This window comes from Mangifera indica, chromosome 4 (assembly GCF_011075055.1).
Source record: "Mangifera indica cultivar Alphonso chromosome 4, CATAS_Mindica_2.1, whole genome shotgun sequence".
In the NCBI taxonomy this organism is placed as follows: Eukaryota; Viridiplantae; Streptophyta; class Magnoliopsida; order Sapindales; family Anacardiaceae; genus Mangifera; species Mangifera indica.
In genome coordinates this window covers 13,940,442-13,962,958 of record NC_058140.1, presented here as the reverse complement: position 1 = coordinate 13,962,958, position 22,517 = coordinate 13,940,442, and the positions used below count along the sequence as shown (strand labels likewise).

Here is a 22,517-nt window from a genome sequence, read left to right as displayed (position 1 = left end):
GTTTAACTGTTTAAAATATATAAGTAAATATAATAAACATCTATTTACTGTTAATAAATTTAAAAAAAAACATTTAAACTCGTGTAATATTATTTACTATTTAATTTGATATAAGTGTTATTGTAATGTTTTAAATTTTAAGAATGAAATGATAGTTAATTATATCTCTATTATAATATTAAAAAAATTATATGACCATTAAAACTAATTGTCGATTTTAACAAATGGATGTGAAAATGGTTTTTCAAACTTAAATAGAGGCAATCTTATTTTTCAAACCTTGGGTGGGACAGAGATATTTGGCCTAACCGGTAAGAATGGGGGGTTGTATTTTCAGGCAGTGGGCTTATGAAATAATTGAAGGTGGTAAGGCTTGCCTGACTGACATTGGCATTACCCATCTGAAAATCTTGATAACAGTCAGATGGTATGGACCGATTAAAATTATTATATCAATGCCTTTTTTCTAAAATTATCTTCCAGGATTAAGGTGCCACTACATCTTAATTAAAATTATTAGGTATTCTGTGCCTATGGTCTCACAGTGAATAGGAATATATACAATAAATATGTCATAAAATAGGAATATAATTATTAGAGTCTATGTATTACAAATTTTCACTAATGGTTCAAAAATCGTATAAGATTTTTTTTTTAATAATAAAGAATTTTATTCAAATTAAATTGTTATTTTTTGAACTAAATCAACTATATTAAATAGAAGAAATCTCAAATTTAATTATTAATCTTATAATCATTAAATTAAATAATTTAATAATTTAATTTAAATATATTATCATAAAATATTTAAATTTATATTTTTTAATATTAAAATTTTTTTTAATTATTCAAACTATTCGTTTGAGAATTCATATAAGATAATATTATTACACGGGGGATTGTTGTTTAGCATTAATATCATTACTCAAACTATCTGGTGTTGCTAAAGTACGATGTATATTTGAGTGCATGCAATCGTTGGATAATCTTTGCTTAAAATAGTATTAATATTGTTACAAAATAAAAGGTTATCATAATCAAACCAAAAAGTCAAAGTCTTTTTCAATTTACCATAATTACTGATGGGGTAAAAATAGGTTAATCCCTTAAAACAAGGGGTGTTTATTTACTTTTATAGTTAATATTAAAATATTATGATATAATAATAATATAATAAATAATATTTATAATAATCTGATTACTATTTTTATTTTAAGTATTAAAATATTATTAAAATAATATTAATTTTATTATAATTATATTATTATTTATTTATTTTTTATATAAAAATAAATTTATTTTTAATTAATATAATAAATAATAAAAAAATTTAAAAATAATTATATCTAAAGTAATTTATTAATATTCTTTTATTACTTATAATCAAACATAATAGTTATTTATTTTTTTCTATTTTTATCAAATTTTATCAAATATAATAATTATTTATATGTAATAATCATCTAAATAATTTATTTTAAGATAATCTTTATATTTTGATAATAAAATATCACTTAAACTAAACATCCCCTAAAAATAATTTATGATCAATTCTTATGTGATACGCATATCTTATAATAGAGTGAATTGGGGTAAAATAATAAATCGAAGAAGGTTTTTATATGGATTTTATATAATAAAATTATGTGTTTAAATATATTGATAATATATTATTATATAATTAGATATTTTAAATTAAAAATAAAATAATATTTAATCATATAATAATAAATTTTTATTTACCTAAATTATGTATATATATATATATATATATATATATATATATATATATATATATATATATATATAACAGTATTTAAATGTAATTTTCTTTAGTAATGGGGTAAGAAATGAAAATTGGTAATTTAGTGGGCGTTTTGGAAAAAGTGATTAATGGGAATTAGTGCAATTATTAATGGAGACATAATGATTAATTGAGAATTAAATAGTATAGCGGATTTAAAGAGCGTGAAAAGGACGAACTGTGAAGCAAAGAGGAATCTAGTGAAGCGCGTGGCTGTTTGGTGAGGAGTAGAAGTGGAAGACGGTTGGTATGATTGAAATAAAAGAAAAGAAAAGAAAAGAAAAGCAAGTGACAGCGCGTCTGTCTCTACGTCACATAAAGACTTTCACCCTCAACCATCTCACTCCCCTTTTTCTTTTGTCACCGCTTCCTGTCTTTACCACTTCAACGTTCTACCTACTGACTCAAATATATATATTTTTAGTAATGTTATTAAATTAAATATATAAAAATTAAAAATAAAATAATATTTAATTATATAATTATATATTTTATTTAAATATAAAATTATACATATTTTTATTATTTGTTTTTCATACAGTTATAGTTTATTTTAAATTTATTTAAAAATTAAAATTTTTACATTTTTTACCATTTATAAAATATTAATTTCTTTAAAATAATATTTATCCTCCATGATTAAAATCTCAAAAAATAAATTCTTATGAAAAAAAATTGTTTTTTGTTGTCCAATAATGACTGATTTCGAACTCAGACCTACAAAACAAATACAAGGGATTTGTAGATCATGAAAAAATGAATGATAGGATCAGGCAATTGGACGTTAAACCATAAAATTGACAAAGGATAATGATATATATATATATATATATATATATATATATATATATATATATGCTGGCTGAGGCAAATATACCTTAAAAGAAAAGAGACTGTTAAACATTTTCAACAATTCTCATGGCTACTTTGTTTTTTTTTAGGGTAGTGAGTCAAATTGTTTCTGTTTTTGGGAGGGGAGGAGATAGAAGTAATAATTAGCAGCAATTAATTAGCTGTCGGTGGAATAGTAGCATCCAATGCAAACTTGTCCTTGTATTGCATTGCGTTGCCATCGCAATTCAATTGCATGATAGTCCTTCATTCTCCTTTTTGTGTGGTTTCAGTTGCAACTTTCATTCCTCTGTTTCAACAAACTCACTCTCTCGTTCTCACTAAGAAGTGGCGGATTATCAACCATTAACTTGTTAGACACCTTCATGCTGTTGTGCAGGTCAATACTTGTTTTAATGTTTTCTGCTATGCTTTCTTTCTCTTGGATCATTCTTGTGTTTGCTTGTTTTATCTTCTGTTACAAATACATTGATGATCTTTTTTAACAAATTTTTTTAATTGTTTTCTCCAACTAGAGTGCCTTGTATCTGAACTAACAGAAGAAGGCCATAATTAACTTCTTGATTTGAAGTCTAAATCATCATGCTTCCGTTTCTACATATATCATGTATGCTCCGAGTTTGATGATTTTACCAAATGCTGTAATTTTTCATACAAATGGACCGAACTTCGTTGTAAGTTATACTAAACTGCAAATCAGGGGCAGTTTTAGTGGTAGACTATTTTATTTTATTTATCAAATCACGGGGCTTGCTCCTCCAAGAGGTTAATGTTTTCTTGCTTCTGTACTAAAGTGAACTGATTTTGGTCAAACGTGTGTTGTACTGTTGTAGTGTATAAGATAATCATCTTCGTCAAATGCTTTTATTAATCGTGTTTCTTCTTCTTCTTCTTATTGTAAAATCATAATCAGAACCCAGGTTGCTCCTCTTTTCTTTCACATCTGTGCTTGATGAAATTTCAGTTACCTGCAATAATGATATCTGTGGATTTCATGTCATCGATTGTGTTTGAAAACAGTTATTCTAATTGCGGTCTGCATCAGAAGGCACATAAAGTCTGTATATTTACAAAATCATTAATTAAATAACTTGTAGGATATGAATTATCGGTGCCCAGTTGTCTGCATTTGCGTTATTTTCCAACATTAAACTGATATTCTCATTTCCCATGGGAATCTCGGATTAATGGTTATTGTTTATAAATGTTTTATCAACCACATGACTCATTTGGTTAAGTAAAACATTAAAATAATAATATTCCATTTTTATTTCTGTAATCACAGAAACTAAATCATGGACAACAATGCATGGCTGTGGAGGAAAAAATCTTCAGAGAAGACAATTGTTGCTGACAAAGCTGACATTTCTGTGAAAAGAATTGATGAAGAGGTAACACAATCTCCTCTGCTTCATTTGGCATACTTCTTATAATAATTTTCTGTTTCTGTCATTACCTATCCAGTTGAGCTATCATATATAATCTTACAATTATAATTAGCTGATATACTTCTGTTTTGCACTGTATTAGGTGCAAAAACTTCCAACAAAAAAAGCAGTAGGACCAGAGAGATCAGTAAAGAATCTTAATGAGAAGTTGGCTTCAGTCCTCCTTGATTGTCATCCTCAAGATGACCTTGTAAGAAAACATGCAAAAGTTGCCCAGGAAGCCTTTGCAGGTGCAACACAAGTTTCCTTTTCTTGCCAACCTTTTTCCTTATACCATAGCTTTCTCTTCTTTGAATGTTCGCTTTTTCTGTTTTGATTCAATGAATACATATTTCATTAGGCCGGGAAAAGTCAGAAGCAGAAACAGCTCTCAGGAAAAAAGAACTCGATGAAGCTTGGAAGCATGGACTTGCTGCAGATGAGAAATTAGCTTGTTCAAATGCAGCATTGATGAAATGTAAGCAGCAGTTGAACTCTGTTCAACTAGAACCGGAGAAAAGGATACATGATGCTGTCATGAAGACATCAGATGAATTTGAGAAGATTCAGAAAGAATTGGAACAGAACTTAGCAGAGGCTAATAAAAGCCTTGCCAAGTTAGCTGCTGAGAATAGTCATTTAAGTAAGGCTCTCCTAGTCAAAGAGAAACAGATTGAAGATCTTCAAAAAAGCAAGTGTGAGGCAGAAGCAGAATTTAATACACTAATGGCTAGATTAGATGCCACAGAAAAAGAAAATGCTTTTCTAAAGTATGAGTTTCGCATTCTTGAGAAAGAGCTTGAGATTCGGAATGATGAGATGGAGTATATGCGGCGATCTGTTGATGCAGAACATAAGCAACATTTGGAGAATGTGAAGAAAATCACAAAACTTGAAGCGGAATGTCAGAGACTACGACTTTTGGTACGGAAAAAGCTTCCAGGCCCTGCTGCTCTGGAAAAGATGAGGGGTGAATTCAAAACAATGGGAAGGGATCAGATGGAGATGAAAAGAAGAAATTTGAATCCTTCAAGAGATTTGATTGTCAGAGAAGCTATAATGGAGTGCTCTCCTGAAAATTTCAGTAAGAATTCCCTTCTGAGTGAGCGATTACATGATATTGAAGAAGAAAACAAAATTCTGAAAGAAACTGTGAATATGAAGAGCACTGAACTTCAGGCTTCAAGGATGATGTATTCCCGTACAGCTTCCAGATTATCTCATGTTGAGACGCAGCTGAAAGAGCTATGTAAAGGTCAGAAACCTATGGAGCTGGCAATTTGTGGTCCTGTATCTAGTGAACTTTCCATAATGCCGGTTGACAATGCCAGTGATGATGGGATTAGCTCTTCTGGATCATGGGCTAATGCTCTAATTTTGGAATTGGAACATTTCAAAGCTGGAAAACTCAAGCATCAACTGGAACACAAACCTATTGATGCTTCAGACATGAGCTTAATGGATGACTTTGTAGAGATGGAGAAATTAGCTATAGTTTCTACAGAAACAGCCCCTGTTGGTGGCTGTCAGCCTGATTTAACTGGTAAGGAATTAGTTCCAGTGGTACAAAGTCATTTCAGCCCTACCATGACAAAACCAGAGATCCACTCAATAGATGTAGCAACTGAAAATTCTTTCGACTGGCTCCAGGTCGTTTTGAATGCAATGTTGAAGCAAAAGCACATTTCAAAACAAAGTCTAGATGAACTTCTAGAGGATATCAGAATTGCTTTGGGTTTCATAAAGCACCCAACTGTCTCTGAAGCTGATTCAGTTGCTATCTCAAGGAATCCTGGAGGATTAAAAGCTCTTGAGATAAGCAGTGATGTAGCTTCTAAATCTCCAAACGTAGCTCCAACCTCACATTCCTTGGATGCAGATTCTGGAATTGACACATTAATCAAAGAAAGAAGCAGCCAACACCTTGAATCTAATCTGATCAAGTCAATCCGTAAAATCATTGAACTTATTGAAGAAATCTCTAGGTTGTCTTTTGTTGATTTTAATGCTTCAGATAGTTTTTCAGAGAGGGATAGAAGTTCGTTCACATTAGGGACGTCAGTGCCCTACACTGTCCATGTCTTTCAATGGCAGAGTTCTGAACTAAATGCTCTTTTGCAAAAGTTGGTTCATACTTGTAATGATCTATTGAATGGAAAATCTGATCTTGAAAAAGTTGTTGGGGAGTTTTCATTTGCTTTAGACTGGATTATAAACAATTCTGTTGCCCCTAAAGATTCTCCCACCACAAGGAGTAAGATAAAGAACCATTTTGGTTGGAGTGAACCAGAACGTGAAAATGAAGTTGAAGCTGCAGTGGATGGTTTGCTTTCCACATCAAACAGAGTCCATAAATCTGAAGAGCAATCTTCATGCTTGGTATCAGCTAGTCCTTTGCACGAGCAAAATGTTTCATTCCAGACAGAATGTATTCAGGGAAACATTCAAGAGGAAAACAAGAGACTAAAAGATGAGCTCAGGAATATAGAAACTAGGCTGAAGTCCGTTACTGATAAAAGCGAGGCCTTGATGACACAACTTCGTGAGTCTGAGGACAACATTGGAGCACTAAAAGAAGAAGTGAAAACTTTGAAAGAATCAAAAGAGATGATTGAGGATCAGATGGAAAATCAGAACTCACTTAATGAAGATCTTGATACCCAGCTTACAGTTGCCAAAGCTAAGTTGAATGAGGCCTTCCAGAAGTTTTCATCTTTGGAAGTTGAACTGGAGTACAAAAACAATTGTTGTGAAGAATTAGAAGCAACATGTCTTGAGCTTCAACTCCAGTTAGAGAGGTAACATTATGATCTTGGTTTCCTTTTTGTAGTATACAAAAATTTTCCTTGATTGCAAAAGAGCTCTAATTTTTTGTCATGTAACTCACAGTGTTGCAAAGAAGGAAACACCAAACTGTGGCACAAATCAGGAGGGAAAGCAGTCCCAAAATGTAAGTTATTAACAGTTGTTAATGTGTTATTAATTAACTTTATGTGCTGTTCACAAAAATAGGCTCCCCTACATAGAAACCTTGAGAATAGCTTAACTGAAGCAAGTTACATTTGTCTGAGGAATTATACTAACTGGTATCATAGAATCTGATCATTTCCATTTCATAATTTGTGACTCATTGACTTGCATCATATAGTGACCACCAAGCCGTGGCTAAATCATTTTATAATTATATCATTGTATCATAGGGAAATCATATATTTTGCATTAAACACAACTGCTTTAAGATGTAAAACTATAAATGTAATAGAGAAAAGAAAATAATTGATAAAACATTTCTTCGACTTGAATGTTTCTGTTTAAATATGCAGGGTTGGGAGATTACAGCGGCTTCTGTGAAGTTGGCAGAGTGCCAAGAGACCATTTTAAACCTGGGAAAACAGTTAAAGGCACTGGCTTCACCACAGGAAGCAGTTCTTTTTGACAAGGTTTTTTCTAGTACCAATCCTGCAACCACCGCAGCTATTAACAAGAAGTTGACCAAACGCTTCTCCTTACGTGATCAAATGATAGCAGAGGATTGTGCGAAGGCAGAAGTTTTCAAGTCTCTCCATAAGAAAGGAACTCTAAGTATTGAAGATGCACCAAAACCATCACTTCTTCTCTCAAAGGATTGCAATTCTTTGCATGATCCTAATGCACTGGTCCATGCACCAGAAGCATATCACAATTCAAAGAATAAAGCCATTAGTACTGCTGCAGGCTCTCGAGCTATTGTACCAAGCAAAAAACGAGGAGTCGGTTTACTGATGAAACTACTGTTGCGAAGGAAGCATGGAAGCGGCAAAAAATCGAAATCATTAGCCATGGTCTAAAAAACCTGAAGAAGCTATGGTCCATGTATAAGTTGATGGAGAACTGCTGCTGGCATGGTAGCATTAGCTCATGTTTGATGAAGAAAATAATCCAGCTGTCTTAGTGCTTCGGTTGAAGATTTGCTGTTTAATATTCCACCTTGGTGATTGGAAATGCTGAAAATTTGGCTTATTTGGATCTTTTTTACTGTGAGACTAGCTACAGTAGAGAGAGGGGAGATTGTTTTATAGAATCTCTCGAGTGTCGCTAATGTAAATATATCTAGTTTTATGTTCTGGAGAGCCTTAGTTGATTCTGTAATGAAAGCTTGCGCTTGAGAGTGATCATTTGTTGTGGGGTTAGACCATAAAGCTTTCTGGATGGAGAATTGATTGAAATTATGCCATGTCGATCCCAAGTGCTTTTTCCTGCAACTTGTTTGCTCTTTTTACTGTGGAATTTAACTTTCAAGTCTTTGAATGAACTTTATGTGATCAAGGTAAGCAATGAACTCCATTTGATTCTCTCTTCTCAGCTTCAATTATTTGGTCACCAAGGTCAATTAACCAGTTCATTGCTGCCTCAAGCTAACGCTTTATTTCTAGAAAATATGGAAAATAGCTTAAATTGATTGTAACCTCAAAATTGACTTATATACCAGATTCTTTATTTAGCTAAACATAGAGCTAACAAAAATGTTACATAAAAAGGCTAAGAAAAACTTTACAGATGAATGCTTCTCTATTGCTTGTTTTCATCAGAAAAGCCGACTAAAATGATAATCGAAGTCCCAGAAACAGGGACATGGAGTTCATTTCCCGACCATTGTTTTCTGCTCTTGATAATCAATCTCTATACAAAATAAATCTTGCAATTTCACTGAGTCCAGCCTCCTTATAGCATTCTGCAATTCGCTCTAGAGAGTCAGCCCATGTTCCTTCAATAGAAGCTAAATCCAGATGAAAAGCAGCCTCATCCAATGAAATCTGCATGGAAAAATCAGATGAACATATTATAAAGTCAAGGCGTCATACAAGAGCTTCTCTTCAATTAAGTTTGAAAGGCAAATTAGATGAAAAAACTCCACCATTGTCTACCTGGACAGGTGCTTTTCCCTTTTTCAGATCTTCTTGTCTACCCCCTTCTGTCACCTTTTCCTTTATGTATTCAATTTGCTCATCCTCCCATTGTGCAATGAAGGCAACTTCCTGCTCAGGTTAAGTAAATGTCAGTACATGGAAAGAGGAAACAAGAGGATGGAATTCGAAGGAAAAGAGGGTAAAAATCAAATGCATGCTCCGTGCCTGATATGAACAGCCTAGAGTCCACCATGGAGATTTCAAAGCCACCCTTGCAGAATCTTTAGCTTCTGAGACACGCCCTACTCTATTGATATATTCAAAATTTCTCTTAGATATGGAGAAGGGCAACGGGGCTCAGTCTATAACTGCCAGATGAGATTATTTAAGGGAAAATTCTACTAACTTCACCAGAATCTCAGCATTAAATACGAACGGCCGTCCAAATCCAGGAAAGAGGTCTTTTTTTGTATAGAATTCTCCTGTCACCATAGCTGAAACCTTCCATTCACAAATGCAACATAACAAAAAAATCTATTACACTAACAACCTCAGCAGCACAAAAATGTTACACTAAGAATTTAGAAAATCTCATTACATGATCCCCTTGCTCAAAATGTCGCATCACTTTACGCTCTAAGACATCTGGAAACAGGCCAACCTGCAGGACATACAATAAAATGTCACCGTGCATCGAGAAGATTCCCTATTAAATCTCAACTCACAACAGGATATGTACCTTTTTCAAGAGGTAACTATCAAGGCTTTTAATCTGAGATTCAGCAAAATCACCTCTTCTGTAAAGTTTCTTACCAGCCTCAGAAGCAGCTTGAAATAATTCACCATTGCTTTCTTGTGAGAGGTGAACATCTTCTTCAACCAAGATTCGATGAATATACTGTTCTACCTGGGTTGCGAAAATAAGATCAATATTCTGAAAGAGGGCTTGAGCAATGGGTTCCTTAATCAACTCTATATCACAAATTTAGGGGGAAAGGAGAAGAGTAAAGAAATGAAGTGAAATTTCCAAGATATCATATAATACAATGTCAAGCATACTGAAGTAGTTATACACATAATGGCAGGCTTTCAGTAATGTATTACATTCTTGGCTAAAAGCCACACTCCATGCTTGCGAACTTCAACAACTGGCATCTCCATTCTGTTTGAATAGAAATAGTTTTATGAAGATAAATTAAGAGATAAAAGCTTTGCCAATGTCTGGTGCAATCAAAATCATACAGAATGCAATGATATGAATTCAAATATCTTACTCAGGTGGAGCTGTCGGCCATCGCAGCAATGCAGTTACAGCACCTAATATCAGGAAATAACAGATATACTAACAGCTTCATTATAAACTCCCCAATTAAATTGGTTTCACAGGTCAAAATTCATTAACTACAATCAAATGTTCAGAAACCTGACTGATTTTCTGAAAGAGGAATGACCAGGGGTATGAGCCCATGCCTATGTCCAGGAGAAACAATGTTTTCACCTGTAACCAAGAAAAAAGAAACAAATAATAATTCAAAAATACAAACTATAGGGAAAAAGGTGAAGGGCTCCATATTCTCTTAACTCCAAACAGGTTTACCATTCAGATAAAAAAATCTCTACTGCAAATATAAAGTTAGATTAGCAGCAACCAAATAGAAATGTGGAACTTATCAGAACATTCATTTGAATGATTAAACCATTTTACCAGAGTCCCCAAAATTTGGAGAGCGAAACAATGGATTCGGTATTATTTTAGAAACTTAGGAGATAAAACTGTTTAGAATTTCATATATAATTCACATTCTTATGCAACAAAAATATACACTAACATAAACAAAAATATTACAACTAATCAACATTTTTAAGAATGAGAAAGAAAAACATAATTATCCATTCAAAACAGAACATATATTTGCTTATTTAATTGGCTATCAAAATAAAATATATATTTATTAATTGATTATCAATCAATACAAAACAAACGCAAGTTTGGACCATTATATATATATTGCTTCTGAAGTGCTCATAGTCTTAACTTCACAAATTGCTTTCAACTGATAAAAAAGGATAAACAGCTTCCAACCATGGGTGATGCTCCACAATATAAAGAGTGTAATTAATAGTTACCCTCTACAAAAGTCACTTGCCAACAGACTCAAGAGATCTAAAGGCCAAATGGGGCATTGAATGAGGATTAGACTGGCAAATTGCAGGAGTAAGATTGCTGGAAAGACTTGCACATACTGGCAGTAACTATATTTGTTTTATCTAAGGGAGAAAAATCACAACATTACCTTGTCAATTTATCAAATAATAATGAAATGCTTATCATCATCAAATTTTAAATTGAGGTTGAACTGATTAGGCATATATATCAAGGAACCGTTTCTGGAATTTTTAGTTTTATAAAAAGCACTAGCGAAGCGACCATGAATGTTCATTCCCATCAAAATCAAAGTCAGAAAAATTCGCGCATAGTAAGCACCATCCCACCAATACTGAAGCTTTAACCTCCACAAAAAAAACTAATAGGATATTAATCCTATATCAGAAACGCATATGGTAAAGGCCCATGAAATACTAAAGAAATTGAGCACCCCTCACCTCTAGTGTGAAGGACTTTTAGCAACTCTTCAAGATGTTGAGGAGGCTTAGTTGCAGCAATATCTTTGATGAATGATACATGGCCTGCATTTTGATTGAGAACAAAATTTATATCAAGAAATAGAAAAATGGGTTCCATTTCTTCTTCTTCTAATCTGGTTAACAGTTTCCAAAAAAAATTACAACTAATTTGAAATGCAAATGGGTCCAGCATTCCTATAACTGACACGAACAAACAACAGAGACTTGTCCATACACCAGTATAACACAGCTCAGCATTAAAAAAAAAAAAAATCTTAAACTTTCAATACCAAGAATATATAGAAAGGGAGCAATTAAGTACGAAAAAAATAATATCAGATAAGTTAAAGAAGATATATGATAACCAGAAGAAAAGGAGCATCTAATGAGTCGGGGTTGGATGTTAAGAAGAGGAAGTGTGGTGGCACACGGGGCTCTGTGCAACCCTCGCATCAAGCTCAGCTTCATTTTGCTGCCCTCTGCAACTTCCCCGCCTCAATTTTTCTATTTCTCAACCTCACACTGGATAAGAACCCAACCACGACCATTCGTCGTTTCAAACTTCAATTACCAATTTTCATTTTTTTTTTTTTTCAATTTCAGTTTTTTGCTGTAAAATATAAAAGGTTAAAAAAAAAAAACAACTTATATCTTAATTTTAAAGATTTGCTTGTATATTAGAATTTTAAATAATTACATTTACAAAGTAATGTTTTTAAAATCAGATTAAACATTAATTTGATAAAAGAAATAATTTAATTAAACTAATAATCGAACTATTTCACTAATGATCAAGCCCATAAATAATTTAAATAAATATTAAAATTAATATTTAAAATAATTTTATATAATTATTTATTTAATATATAATTTATAATTAATGTAGTCTGACAGTAGAAATGTTTCAATGGTTGGCGTAATATTTGGTTGCTAACCAGATATAATCTTGGGCAGATCACACGCATGATAGTGTGATCTAGCTAGAATTACATGTAGAATATAATGTGATCTGATTAAATTATATTTGAAAATATGTAATTTGGATGGGATTACACTTGACATGGTGTGAATTGACTATAACACAAAATCAAGGTGTGATTCGACAGATCAAACTTTGTTAGGGGTGATCCAGTTTTTAGCCAAATCACATAATTTTGGGTGTAATCTAGTCAACAAATGCCACCAATGGCCTTTTCCAAAATTTTTAAATTCATTTTTTAATTATTAACCTAAAATTAACATGAACTTTAGATTAAAATACATTTAATAAAGTTTTAGGAAGAATTTGTTATGCAGCTCCAATAAATTTTATAAAATCAACCGAAGCATTTTCATCTTTAAAACCAGGTTATCTCATCCATTAATGGAAACCACTAAGCACACTGACTGAGGATGGAAAATTGTGTTTTTCAAACTTTGTAAGTGAGAGGTGTAAACGCAGCAAACCTTGGGTGAAAACTTTATTCTTTCTAAAAGAATACCTGAATGGGGGGGTTTGGTTTACGGATAAAATGATTATTTTGTTAATTTATTTTATATTATTTTATTTGATGAATAAATAATAAAAAATTTTAATTTTTTATTATTAATAGTGATATGATAGATAATTTAATTATTAATTTGTGTTAAAATATTATCAAGTTAATTATAATTTTGTTATATTTTAATTTATTAATTTTTAAAAACGAAAATATTTTTATTTTTAATTAATATAATAAGTAATATGAATAATATTTTATAATAATTATATCTCAATATATTTAAGTAAAATAACATCTTAATAATTTTTTATTACAAACACAATAATTATTTATACAGTACTTTATCTTTATGATAATTTTTTATTTTTAATAATAAAACATTACCCTCACTAAACTAAACGCAACCTAAAAATAAAAAATATTGCTTTTTTAAGAAATACATCAAATTATATATAAAAATTGAACGCACTATTTTATCTAAAAAAAGAGTAGTATTATATGTATAATTTTATATATAAATAATAATGTGTCATCATATAATTATATAGTTAAAAATTAAAGATAAAATAATATTTAATCACATGATAATATATCGTTATTTATACATAAAATTATATATATAGTTTTATTGTTTAAAAAATACATTACTTAAATATTAGAAAGTTAAAAACATTGATTTAACATGTTAGAAATGCTTATATAATTCACTAAAACAAATAATATAAAACCTTTATAATTCTTATGCGGAGGTAATGGTATTGACAAATCAGTCAGTCAGTCCTCAAGACTCAAAGAGTATATCGTCTTTTTCCTGTTTACCTCTCTTGTATAACATACCCGTACACAAATTCTTCAACAAATCTTTTCTGTATGATTGAACTGCAATCTCCCCCTACCCTAAATCTTGTTGGAGACTTCAGCTGCTGTGGCTGCCTCTTTCATTTCAAGCAACGCGTCTTCGAAACACTTGGCAAGAAATTCTGGGTCAGGGATGATGTCTTTGGCAACCAGGATTTGCATATCAGCTCTTCCTGCATAGCTCACCACGTGCATTGTCAATGCCTGCATTTCACAAACACTTAAGCATCCTTCAATCAATAGTATTATCACATCAGTTTCAACTGTTTGATTAGCAAATTTTGATTCTGTTCTGTCAAATGCATTTAGAGATTTTGCTCATACATGGGCTATGCTACTAGTGTTCGCCCTGATATAAGTTACAGGGTTGCCTGCAAGTGTAATTTCTTCCTGTGGACCAACTAAATTTGAGATTGTGAAGCTGGTATTGCAAACAATCCTGTAATTCAGCATTGAAGCAAACTGCAATATCAAAACAAACAATAATCACAAAATCATCCGTGCGCAATGAAACTGCGGAAAAAAAACCAGAGATATAAACTTTATCCTCACCTTTGATCCAAACCAAGACATTACAAGATAACCAATTCTGTATGAAAAATGACCCTCTAAAGTCCGTTTCTTCCTGTCGATCATTGCCTTAGCTCTCCTCAAATACGCTAGGGGATCAGGACCGGCTTTGTGATAATAAACAGGTAGAAGAAGTATGCCAAATTTGTTCCCCCACCGTGATCCTGATTTCTTTCTTTTCATCATTTCGGATAATTCCTGAGCCTATCCGAAAAGTTAACATTTCATGAACCTCCCTGGAAATTATTATTGACAGTACAGGAATTGAAATATATAGCAAAAAATCTAACCTGCAATCCTGGTTGCTGTCTTAAATTAATCATGGCTACGCCCGTAATCCGAAGTCCCTCTGGTAGAGCTACTAACAGAGATTGATTACTCAAATTTGTTAACTTGCAAGTCCTGGGAAGATTAATGTTTGATTTAAGCATGAAATTACAATTCACAGTTAAAACATTACCATTTGGTGATCGGTGATCCAGGTATCTTGATAATCCAAATGACACCACTCCAAAAAGAACGTCATTGATGGTCTCCATAACAAAAATTTAATCAGTTCTAATATTTCTTTTAATCACAAATTTGGAAAGCTGAACAACAGAAACCCATAAACACCATCCTGATATTTTCTTATATTCAAAAGAATTATTTTTCTCATGAAAAAATACAAGTGGCTTTTTTTTTCGTTTAAAATATTGCATTACAAAACATTTTCAAGCAAATTATTGCAGCAATGTAGATAGTATTAATAATCTGAATGGTTTGTTCTTGGATGGAAATAGCATTGTATCCGGGGCCATCCAAATTTTTATTTTTTTTAAAGCTATAAATTTATTTTTGAAAATTCCTTAGTATTAGTCATAAATTTTAATTATTGAATTTTTAAAAATATCTCTATTTTACTTATAACGATTTTTTTTGGTAACCTCCCTTTTGTATAAAGTTGTCTCTCTTTTATAGTCAAATCTCCATAAATAATGGATGAGTTTTGTCCCATCTAATAATAACCTCATTTGGTAAATATAGTATTATATATATAATTTTACATATAAATAATAATATATTATAATAAAATTAAAAATAAAATAATATTTAATCATATAATAATATATAACTTTTTACAAATAAAATTATATATAAAAATTATTACCGTCATTGATATTTTGTTATATTCAAAAGAATTATTACTGTCATTGTAATGTCCTTGGTGTTAATTTTATTATTTTGTTATCTCGCTCTTATTTATCATAAGCCAAAATGGTATTTTCGATCTAACTGTTAGAACTATTAAATTCTTATCTTTTAAACTTTAAACAATTAGATTTTTACAAATTATCTAATTTTATTAATAAATTTTGTTAAATAAAAGTATAGATTATTTTGTGTACATATTTTTATTTTTTTATTTTTTTCAGAAGTTTAGAAAACAAATTATAATCTTTGAAAATATTAAGCGTGTCAATGAAACTTTTTAAAAAAATTTCAAAATTCTAAAAAGTTTAAAAGTATTTTTAAAAATTTTTAAAATTTAACTATATATATTTTTTAATAATTTTAAAAATAATAATTACATCTAAAAAAATTTGATGGGATAAAGTTTTAATATTATTTAGGAATTGATATAAATTTAAAATAATAATATATTAGTAAGTAGATTTATATTTCATTAAACAAAATAAAATAAAATCTAAATTTTTTTTTGTTTTTGCAACAAACATTTTCATATATGAAAAGACAACATAAATCTACTTAAGTTTTCAACTCTTACCGCATTATCAAAGGCCCTTTTTACCGCTTTCATATCTTCCAACACAAACGTGGCGGTTGCCAGCTTCCTCGGCCAGAGCTCCACCCCGGCGCCGCCGCTGATCGCCGTTTTCCGATCGCAAACCCACAAACTTGTCAACACAAATTCAATACAAAACATCAAACTGAACCAAATCATTTTCACAAACCCCCCCACAATCTCTCTCCAATTCCTTCCCAAACTATTATCTCTCCGATTCCCGGCAACTCCCACCGTCGGCAACGCCTCAGTGTCCGCCGCCAGTCTGCAGCTGGCCAACAACATGGACATCAACGAAATCCCATCGCCCAGAGCGTGATGAATTCTAAACACAGCACAATTGTGACCTTCCAACACGTGAATCTCCCACAAGGGCTTGTCGTAACTGAGCGGGGAACTCACTGACAACTCCGCCACGTAGTCATTGACGGATACAATGTTGTGATCCTGAGAGACGACGATGACGTGGCGGTCGATGTCGATGTGCGTTTTTCTCCAATGTTCAAAGCCACGGGAGTCACGGACCATGAGACTGGAGAATCGAGGGTGTTGAACCATGAGGGAGTCTCTGATTGTGGACTTGGCTTGGGCCACGTCTATGGGGTTTTTGAAGCCGAACACACAGTGGATTATGACGTTCATCTCCGGGTGGAGGAAGAGGCGGCCGGCGGGGGTGAGTGGATCGTCTGGTTCGTTTGGATGGGAGTCCATTAGGGGTCACTTGGTCAAACGAGCTGGGTAGTGCAAATGAGTTTATGTGGTGGTGCAGAATTGAAGAATACGACGGAAGATATGGTCCAATCAATTGAAATCCTTTGTGGCCCAACAAGCAGCTGACAAATTTGGTCAGATTAAATATTTGTAATAATCGAGAAACAACTAATATGGTCTGCAAATCCAGAGGATTTATTTTATTAAAAGGCCAATTATCTTTTAAAAATTTATTACTCATCCACAGTTCTTTAAAATTAACTAAATTTATTATTTTTAAAAATTTATATATTTTTTTAAATTCTAAAAATTAATAATTTCATCTTAAATCAAATTTTAAAAAATAATATATTCTCTTTTAGAATTTCCATTTTTTCGAAGAATTTTTTTTCTAATGACAACGAACGATCTCTAAATAACATTATTTTCTTTTAAATATGTCTCTCCTTTTGATATTATTAATGTTTGAAGTTATATTTTATTACTATTATTATTAAAATAATGATTTTATTTTTATATTTAAATAAAAATTTTAATAAAAAATAATTCATTGATAAAACTTTGAATTTTCAAAAGTTTACTAATAGAAATTTGAAATAATATCAACCGTTAGGTGGGATTCTTTTGGCCTTATTAAGAGATAACAAAATTTTCGAGTGTCCAGAGGCATATAACCAGACCTTTTGATTTTTATACTAGGCCAAACGACTATTTCCCACCCAAGGTTTAGCGTTTTCTCAAAAGTCCCCCCTTTAACTATGGAAACACCAAACACCCACCCATGGCCAGTTAGATTTAACCAAACCCTAACGGTGGTAGGGGTAAAATCGTCATTTTAGCTATAATATTAAAAATAAACTAAAATAGAATCTATTTTGCCCCCCTAAACTTTAAAAACTGAAATTTTCCCCCCGCCTAAGTTTTAAAAAATGGCAGTTTCACCCTAGGGTTTGGTTTTGAAATCTCCGACGACCTCTCCGGCTCCGTTGCCGACGGCCGCTCCCTCCGGAAGCAACCTCTCCTTCCGACGATCTCTTTCCTCCCATTTGGAGGTCCGATCGGCGCCCGGAGACGCCGTAGGAGACGAAGACTTCGTCGGGAAGACGAAGTTCTTCGTCTTCCCAGAAGAAGACCTCTGGGAAGACGACCGTCTTCCCAGACGAGGACGACGGCATCGGCTTCGTCTGGGAAGACGAAGAACTTCGTCTTCCCGACGAAGTCTTCGTCTCCCACGGCGTCTCTGGGCGCCGATCGGACCTCCAAATGGGAGGAAAGAGATCGTCGGAAGGAGAGGTTGCTTCCGGAGGGAGCGGCCGTCGGCAACGGAGCCGGAGAGGTCGCCGGAGATTTCAAAACCAAACCCTAGGGTGAAACTATCATTTTTTAAAACTTAGGCGGGGGGAAAATTTCAGTTTTTAAAGTTTAGGGGGGCAAAAGGAGATAAAATTTTCAGCCGTTAGGGTTTGGTTAAATCTAACCGGCCATGGGTGGGTGTTTGGTGTTTCCATAGTTAAAGGGGGGACTTTTGAGAAAATGCTAAACCTTGGGTGGGAAATAGTCGTTTGGCCTTTATACTAATATAATCATTACCCTCAATTTGATAACCATTCTTTTTCAATTTCAAAGGCCAATTTGAACCTCCTCAACCCATTTTTGGCAAAATCCAACCACCAGTCTATATAAGTCAACCTTCACAGTTGGCAAAATCAATTGTGTTAAATGTTTTTGTTACTGAAATTATTTTAAGACTTTAAATCAAGGTACTATTTGGAGTCAAAAATTGGGTAGTGATGCATTTTACTTCGATAACACTTATTCTTGCAGCCAAAAATGCCCTCTTCATCTTCACTTAATACACTTCACCACCACCACCAAATCTTAAGTTTTTCATCGGATCTCACCACCTTGATTGTGTTTTATAATTAATGATGGACCTAGTCAAGGCATTTAGATTAATGGTTTGCAGCGTGTTTATGATATGCTTGCTGCATTTTTATGGCTGGTTCCATGGGTTTCGATTAGAAAACTATGTCCGTTTGATCGAAAAGAAGGTTTTAACCAAATTAATTAATTAATTATTATTTGTTTTATGGATATGGATTAGTCAATTACAAAAACTTATCAATTTAATATAATTTTTCTATCATTTATTTTATGGGTCACATTGTTAAATGTAGTAGCCAAATATATTGATAACTTTTAATTGAACACATAATAATTAATTGAGTACCAAGAACTTGATCATCCAAAAAAAATATGTAAACCAAATCAAAATCATCATCATCATCATGTTAAAGTGTTGTAGCAAGTACATTACATTACAATTAATATTATTGTACAATATGCATAGCATATCATATCAAATTCAGATACACTTTATAATGCATATAATTTTTTATTTGTGTTACATCGCATGATGTATATTGCATGTAATAGGACAATAATAATTATGTGTACGAGATTAATTTGACAAACAAGATCAATCACATAAAAGAGTGGTGGTAATCTTAACTTAACACCATATTAAAAAATGTAATTTTAACATTTTTGATATCTTCCTAACTAGAATAATTAGTTTTTTGAGAGTTTATACAAACAATAAATTATAAATTATACTCATTTTGAATACATATATATACATATTTATGTGTTATTTTATGATTGAATGATTTTAAATTAATTATAAAATAATATGTAATTACTTGATACATATAATTATGTATGTATTTACGTATTCAAAATAGATAAATATAATATTACTCTTATATAAAATTAAACAAGGACTAAAGTAATATAGCCACTAGATTACAGACTGACCAAAATGCCCTCATAAAACTGTAGGACTATGACTGACCCTATAGAAATACAAAAAAAATAGTTATAGTCACACCTAAAACCCCAAACAGTAAACAGGAACTCTAATGGATAAAGCTCGGAAAACTTGTACCCTCGATGCCCTAGTTCTTCAATAGTGACGTGCCATGTTAAAAAACTTCACAATCTTTAAAAATCCTAAGGGTGCGTTTAGTTGACAGTAAAATAGATTCTCTTAATAATATATCTTTTATTCTCTTGTTTAATTTATCAGTAATTACAGTAATCTTCTATTACCAATACTGACATGACAGATAATATAAGTGATAATCTGATTACTACTTCACCTTGAATAGTTAAAAATAATTATATTTAAGGTCATTTAAATAAAATAATTTACTAGTAATCTTTTATTACCTTTAACCAAATACAATAATTATTTATACCTATCAAATTTTATCAAACATAGTAATCATTTATAACAGTAATATTTTAAGTACTCTATCTTCAAGATAATCTTTTTATTTTAGTAATCAAATATTACCCGAACCAAACGCCCCTGAATGCCAAACAAAAGAATGAAACAGATTTTCAGTTGAATAAATCAAACTCCCAGTACAATGAGATAGATGACATGTAAGTTAAAAAAAATCTTAATCCTGATTTTAATTAAGTGAAAGCTCAACAGAGAAACTGCATTCCGAGCACCAATAAACCATCAAAACTGGAACAAACAAAATTTAGATCCCAGATACTAACCTTACAAAGAAACCCAAACCCCACCCAGTTACTAAACTGGTTGAGGTATGCTGATCAAGATATTAGCATCACTAGCTCGCAAAAATCCATGTAAAATCAAGTAATAAAGACTTAAGAAAAAAAAAAAAACTCCGATAAAGTAAGACAATGTGTATCAACAATCCATTCTAATTCCAGGCTAAAAAAAGTTGGCAAAACAAATACTTTAGTTGTAATCAAACAACTAGACATCACAAATTTTGCAAGACAAGTATCAAAGAAATAGCCCATAATAATGATTATAAAAAAGACTAGCAAAAACCGCTTATAACACTAAAACAGCAATAATCCATTTCACTAATGTCCCGCCGAAGTCTAAATTCCGAAAATTCGGTAAAAGTAAAACAACAAGACGTCTTTTTAACGGTAACTCTTTTGGAACCTAGCTCGGGCACCACGACCACCAAACTTCTTGGGCTCGCACCGTCTGGGGTCCGCCACAAGCAAGGTCCTATCGTACCTCACAAGAATGTCCTTGATTTCCTTCTTGCTCTGCTCGTCCACGTACTTCTGGTAAAAGGCCACGAGCGCCTTAGCTATGCTCTGCCTGATCGCGTAGATCTGCGATGTGTGTCCTCCGCCCTTCACGCGAATCCTCATGTCGACGCCGGCGAAACGGTGTCGTCCCAGCAAGAGGATCGGCTCGTAGGCTTTAAAGCGCAAGATCTCCGGCTCTACCAGCTCGATTGGACAGCCGTTGATCTTGATCAGACCGCGACCACGCTTGCAGTAAGTGACGGCGACAGCCGTCTTCTTGCGGCCGAAACATTGTACAGACTCCACAGGGGCTGGGGAAGCAGTTGCCATTTCTACAGAGAGACAAAGAGAAACCCTGGCTGACACTGTAAAGAGAAGGCCTTGGAAGAGATTTGATCCGAGGGATATATAGTGAGGGAGTTAGGGTTTCATTAGAATACGGAAATGCCCTTTGGGTTATTGAGATTTACGATTGCGATTGAGACGGTGCGTTTGAAGGAAATAAAAGACGTTATAATTTTTCATTGCACATTAAATTCCATGTGACCCTTAACTTTTAAAATCTTACATTTACATACTTAAATCCACCTAAACCCTCCCTAACTTCTTACCGCTGGCCCCTTGAATAGTTAGACTTAAACACACACAAGATTTCACACTAATAACGTATACAAAACATTAAACTTTGTGAAATTTTATCATTCCCCTAATGTTATAAATCTTACATTTAACTCCTATAATTAGGGCTGGATTCGAGCCGAGTCGAGCTCGAGCTCGAGCTCTCGAGCTCGGCTCGATTCATATATGAGCGGCTCGAGTTCTTTTCGGACTCGCGTTCAGCTCATTTTTTCTTATCAAAACGACATCATTTTTAATATATATTAATCAAGACGACGTTGTTTTAAATAAAAAATTAAAAAAAAATCTATCGAGTCAGCTTGAGCTCGGCTTAGGTGAGCTCGAACCGAGTCGAGCCAAGCTCGGCTTAGATCTAGCCCTACCTATAATCATCCTAAGCCCTTGTTAGCTTTATTCATGCACGTTACATTGTTTGACTTTAATTTTTGCACTTATCTCCTAAATCGAAGTTTAACATCCTTATTATAAAATCTGTGAGGACAATAAACTTAGTGAGAATATTTAGTTCGTAATTTTAAACCTATACCCTAGATACACTACTAAAAATATCTTAAAACCTTTCATAACCGTGCCACCTCCCAAAATCCCACAATTTTGCCTCTACTTTTAATAATACATCAATTCATTATATTAAAATGAAAAGAAAATAATAGATTTAATGATCTTTGTTACTTGAATTTGTGTGTTTTGTATTCAATATTGGATATGAACTTTTGAATTAAGAGGTAAATGACAAATACGGTTCAAAGATTTTGTGGTTTTTGTCGTAAGATTAGAGGTGAGGATAAA

General features: G+C 32.6%; 4 protein-coding genes across 13 annotated transcripts; 1 reads left to right on the top strand and 3 right to left on the bottom strand.

Annotated features, from left to right (window-relative positions):
- Positions 1–2,748: 2,748 nt before the first annotated feature.
- LOC123213575 (filament-like plant protein 7) lies at positions 2,749–8,324 on the top strand. 3 transcript variants are annotated; one of them, XM_044633044.1, is made up of 7 exons: positions 2,749–3,035; positions 3,168–3,263; positions 3,942–4,047; positions 4,187–4,334; positions 4,445–6,881; positions 6,973–7,033; positions 7,407–8,324. In XM_044633044.1, the coding sequence occupies exons 3-7, from the start codon at positions 3,952–3,954 to the stop codon at positions 7,908–7,910; spliced, it is 3,246 nt and encodes a 1,081-aa protein (XP_044488979.1). In that variant the 5' UTR covers positions 2,749–3,035; positions 3,168–3,263; positions 3,942–3,951; the 3' UTR covers positions 7,911–8,324. The 3 variants fall into 3 exon arrangements, with proteins under 3 accessions (XP_044488979.1, XP_044488978.1, XP_044488980.1); XM_044633043.1 differs by lacking the exon at positions 3,168–3,263; XM_044633045.1 differs by lacking the exons at positions 2,749–3,035; positions 3,168–3,263 and adding an exon at positions 3,296–3,330.
- Positions 8,325–8,517: 193 nt separating this feature from the next.
- LOC123213576 (protein IN CHLOROPLAST ATPASE BIOGENESIS, chloroplastic-like) lies at positions 8,518–12,160 on the bottom strand. Of its 4 annotated transcripts, none has more exons than XM_044633047.1 (11): positions 11,960–12,160; positions 11,574–11,657; positions 10,393–10,467; positions 10,244–10,286; positions 10,074–10,131; positions 9,709–9,939; positions 9,568–9,630; positions 9,376–9,470; positions 9,195–9,276; positions 8,988–9,098; positions 8,518–8,876 (listed from the first exon to the last, which is right to left on the bottom strand). In XM_044633047.1, the coding sequence occupies exons 1-11, from the start codon at positions 12,060–12,062 to the stop codon at positions 8,736–8,738; spliced, it is 1,086 nt and encodes a 361-aa protein (XP_044488982.1). In that variant the 5' UTR covers positions 12,063–12,160; the 3' UTR covers positions 8,518–8,735. The 4 variants fall into 4 exon arrangements, with proteins under 4 accessions (XP_044488982.1, XP_044488983.1, XP_044488984.1 ...); XM_044633048.1 differs by having other exon boundaries at positions 9,709–9,876; positions 11,960–12,158; XM_044633049.1 differs by having other exon boundaries at positions 10,244–10,311; positions 11,960–12,010.
- Positions 12,161–13,723: 1,563 nt separating this feature from the next.
- On the bottom strand, positions 13,724–17,135 carry LOC123212673 (wax ester synthase/diacylglycerol acyltransferase 11-like). Of its 5 annotated transcripts, none has more exons than XM_044631801.1 (6): positions 16,272–17,132; positions 14,964–15,036; positions 14,794–14,864; positions 14,486–14,707; positions 14,258–14,395; positions 13,724–14,137 (listed from the first exon to the last, which is right to left on the bottom strand). In XM_044631801.1, exons 1-6 carry the CDS (start codon positions 16,998–17,000, stop codon positions 13,973–13,975), a joined length of 1,398 nt encoding a protein of 465 aa, XP_044487736.1. In that variant the 5' UTR covers positions 17,001–17,132; the 3' UTR covers positions 13,724–13,972. The 5 variants fall into 5 exon arrangements, with proteins under 5 accessions (XP_044487736.1, XP_044487738.1, XP_044487737.1 ...); XM_044631803.1 differs by having other exon boundaries at positions 14,486–14,701; positions 16,272–17,131; XM_044631802.1 differs by having other exon boundaries at positions 14,794–14,861; positions 16,272–17,130.
- A 3,745-nt stretch (positions 17,136–20,880) lies between these two features.
- Positions 20,881–21,483, bottom strand: LOC123212892 (40S ribosomal protein S16). The gene has a single exon (XM_044632120.1). It carries the CDS (start codon positions 21,417–21,419, stop codon positions 20,973–20,975), a length of 447 nt encoding a protein of 148 aa, XP_044488055.1. The 5' UTR covers positions 21,420–21,483; the 3' UTR covers positions 20,881–20,972.
- Positions 21,484–22,517: the final 1,034 nt, after the last annotated feature.

Coding starts and splice junctions, on each gene's coding strand:
- LOC123212673 (XM_044631801.1), bottom strand. CDS start 17,000: ATGGACTCCCATCCAAACGAACCAGACGATCCACTCACCCCCGCCGGC. Junction 14,708..14,793: donor GACAGCAACCAGGATTGCAG/GTTAGATTTTTT, acceptor CTTTTCGGATAG/GCTCAGGAATTATCCGAAAT. Junction 14,138..14,257: donor ACACTAGTAGCATAGCCCAT/GTATGAGCAAAA, acceptor TGTGAAATGCAG/GCATTGACAATGCACGTGGT.
- LOC123212892 (XM_044632120.1), bottom strand. CDS start 21,419: ATGGCAACTGCTTCCCCAGCCCCTGTGGAGTCTGTACAATGTTTCGGC.
- LOC123213576 (XM_044633047.1), bottom strand. CDS start 12,062: ATGAAGCTGAGCTTGATGCGAGGGTTGCACAGAGCCCCGTGTGCCACC. Junction 10,132..10,243: donor TGGCCGACAGCTCCACCTGA/GTAAGATATTTG, acceptor CTATTCAAACAG/AATGGAGATGCCAGTTGTTG. Junction 8,877..8,987: donor AGGGAAAAGCACCTGTCCAG/GTAGACAATGGT, acceptor TTTTCCATGCAG/ATTTCATTGGATGAGGCTGC.
- LOC123213575 (XM_044633043.1), top strand. CDS start 3,952: ATGGACAACAATGCATGGCTGTGGAGGAAAAAATCTTCAGAGAAGACA. Junction 4,048..4,186: donor TGAAAAGAATTGATGAAGAG/GTAACACAATCT, acceptor GCACTGTATTAG/GTGCAAAAACTTCCAACAAA. Junction 6,882..6,972: donor CTTCAACTCCAGTTAGAGAG/GTAACATTATGA, acceptor TGTAACTCACAG/TGTTGCAAAGAAGGAAACAC.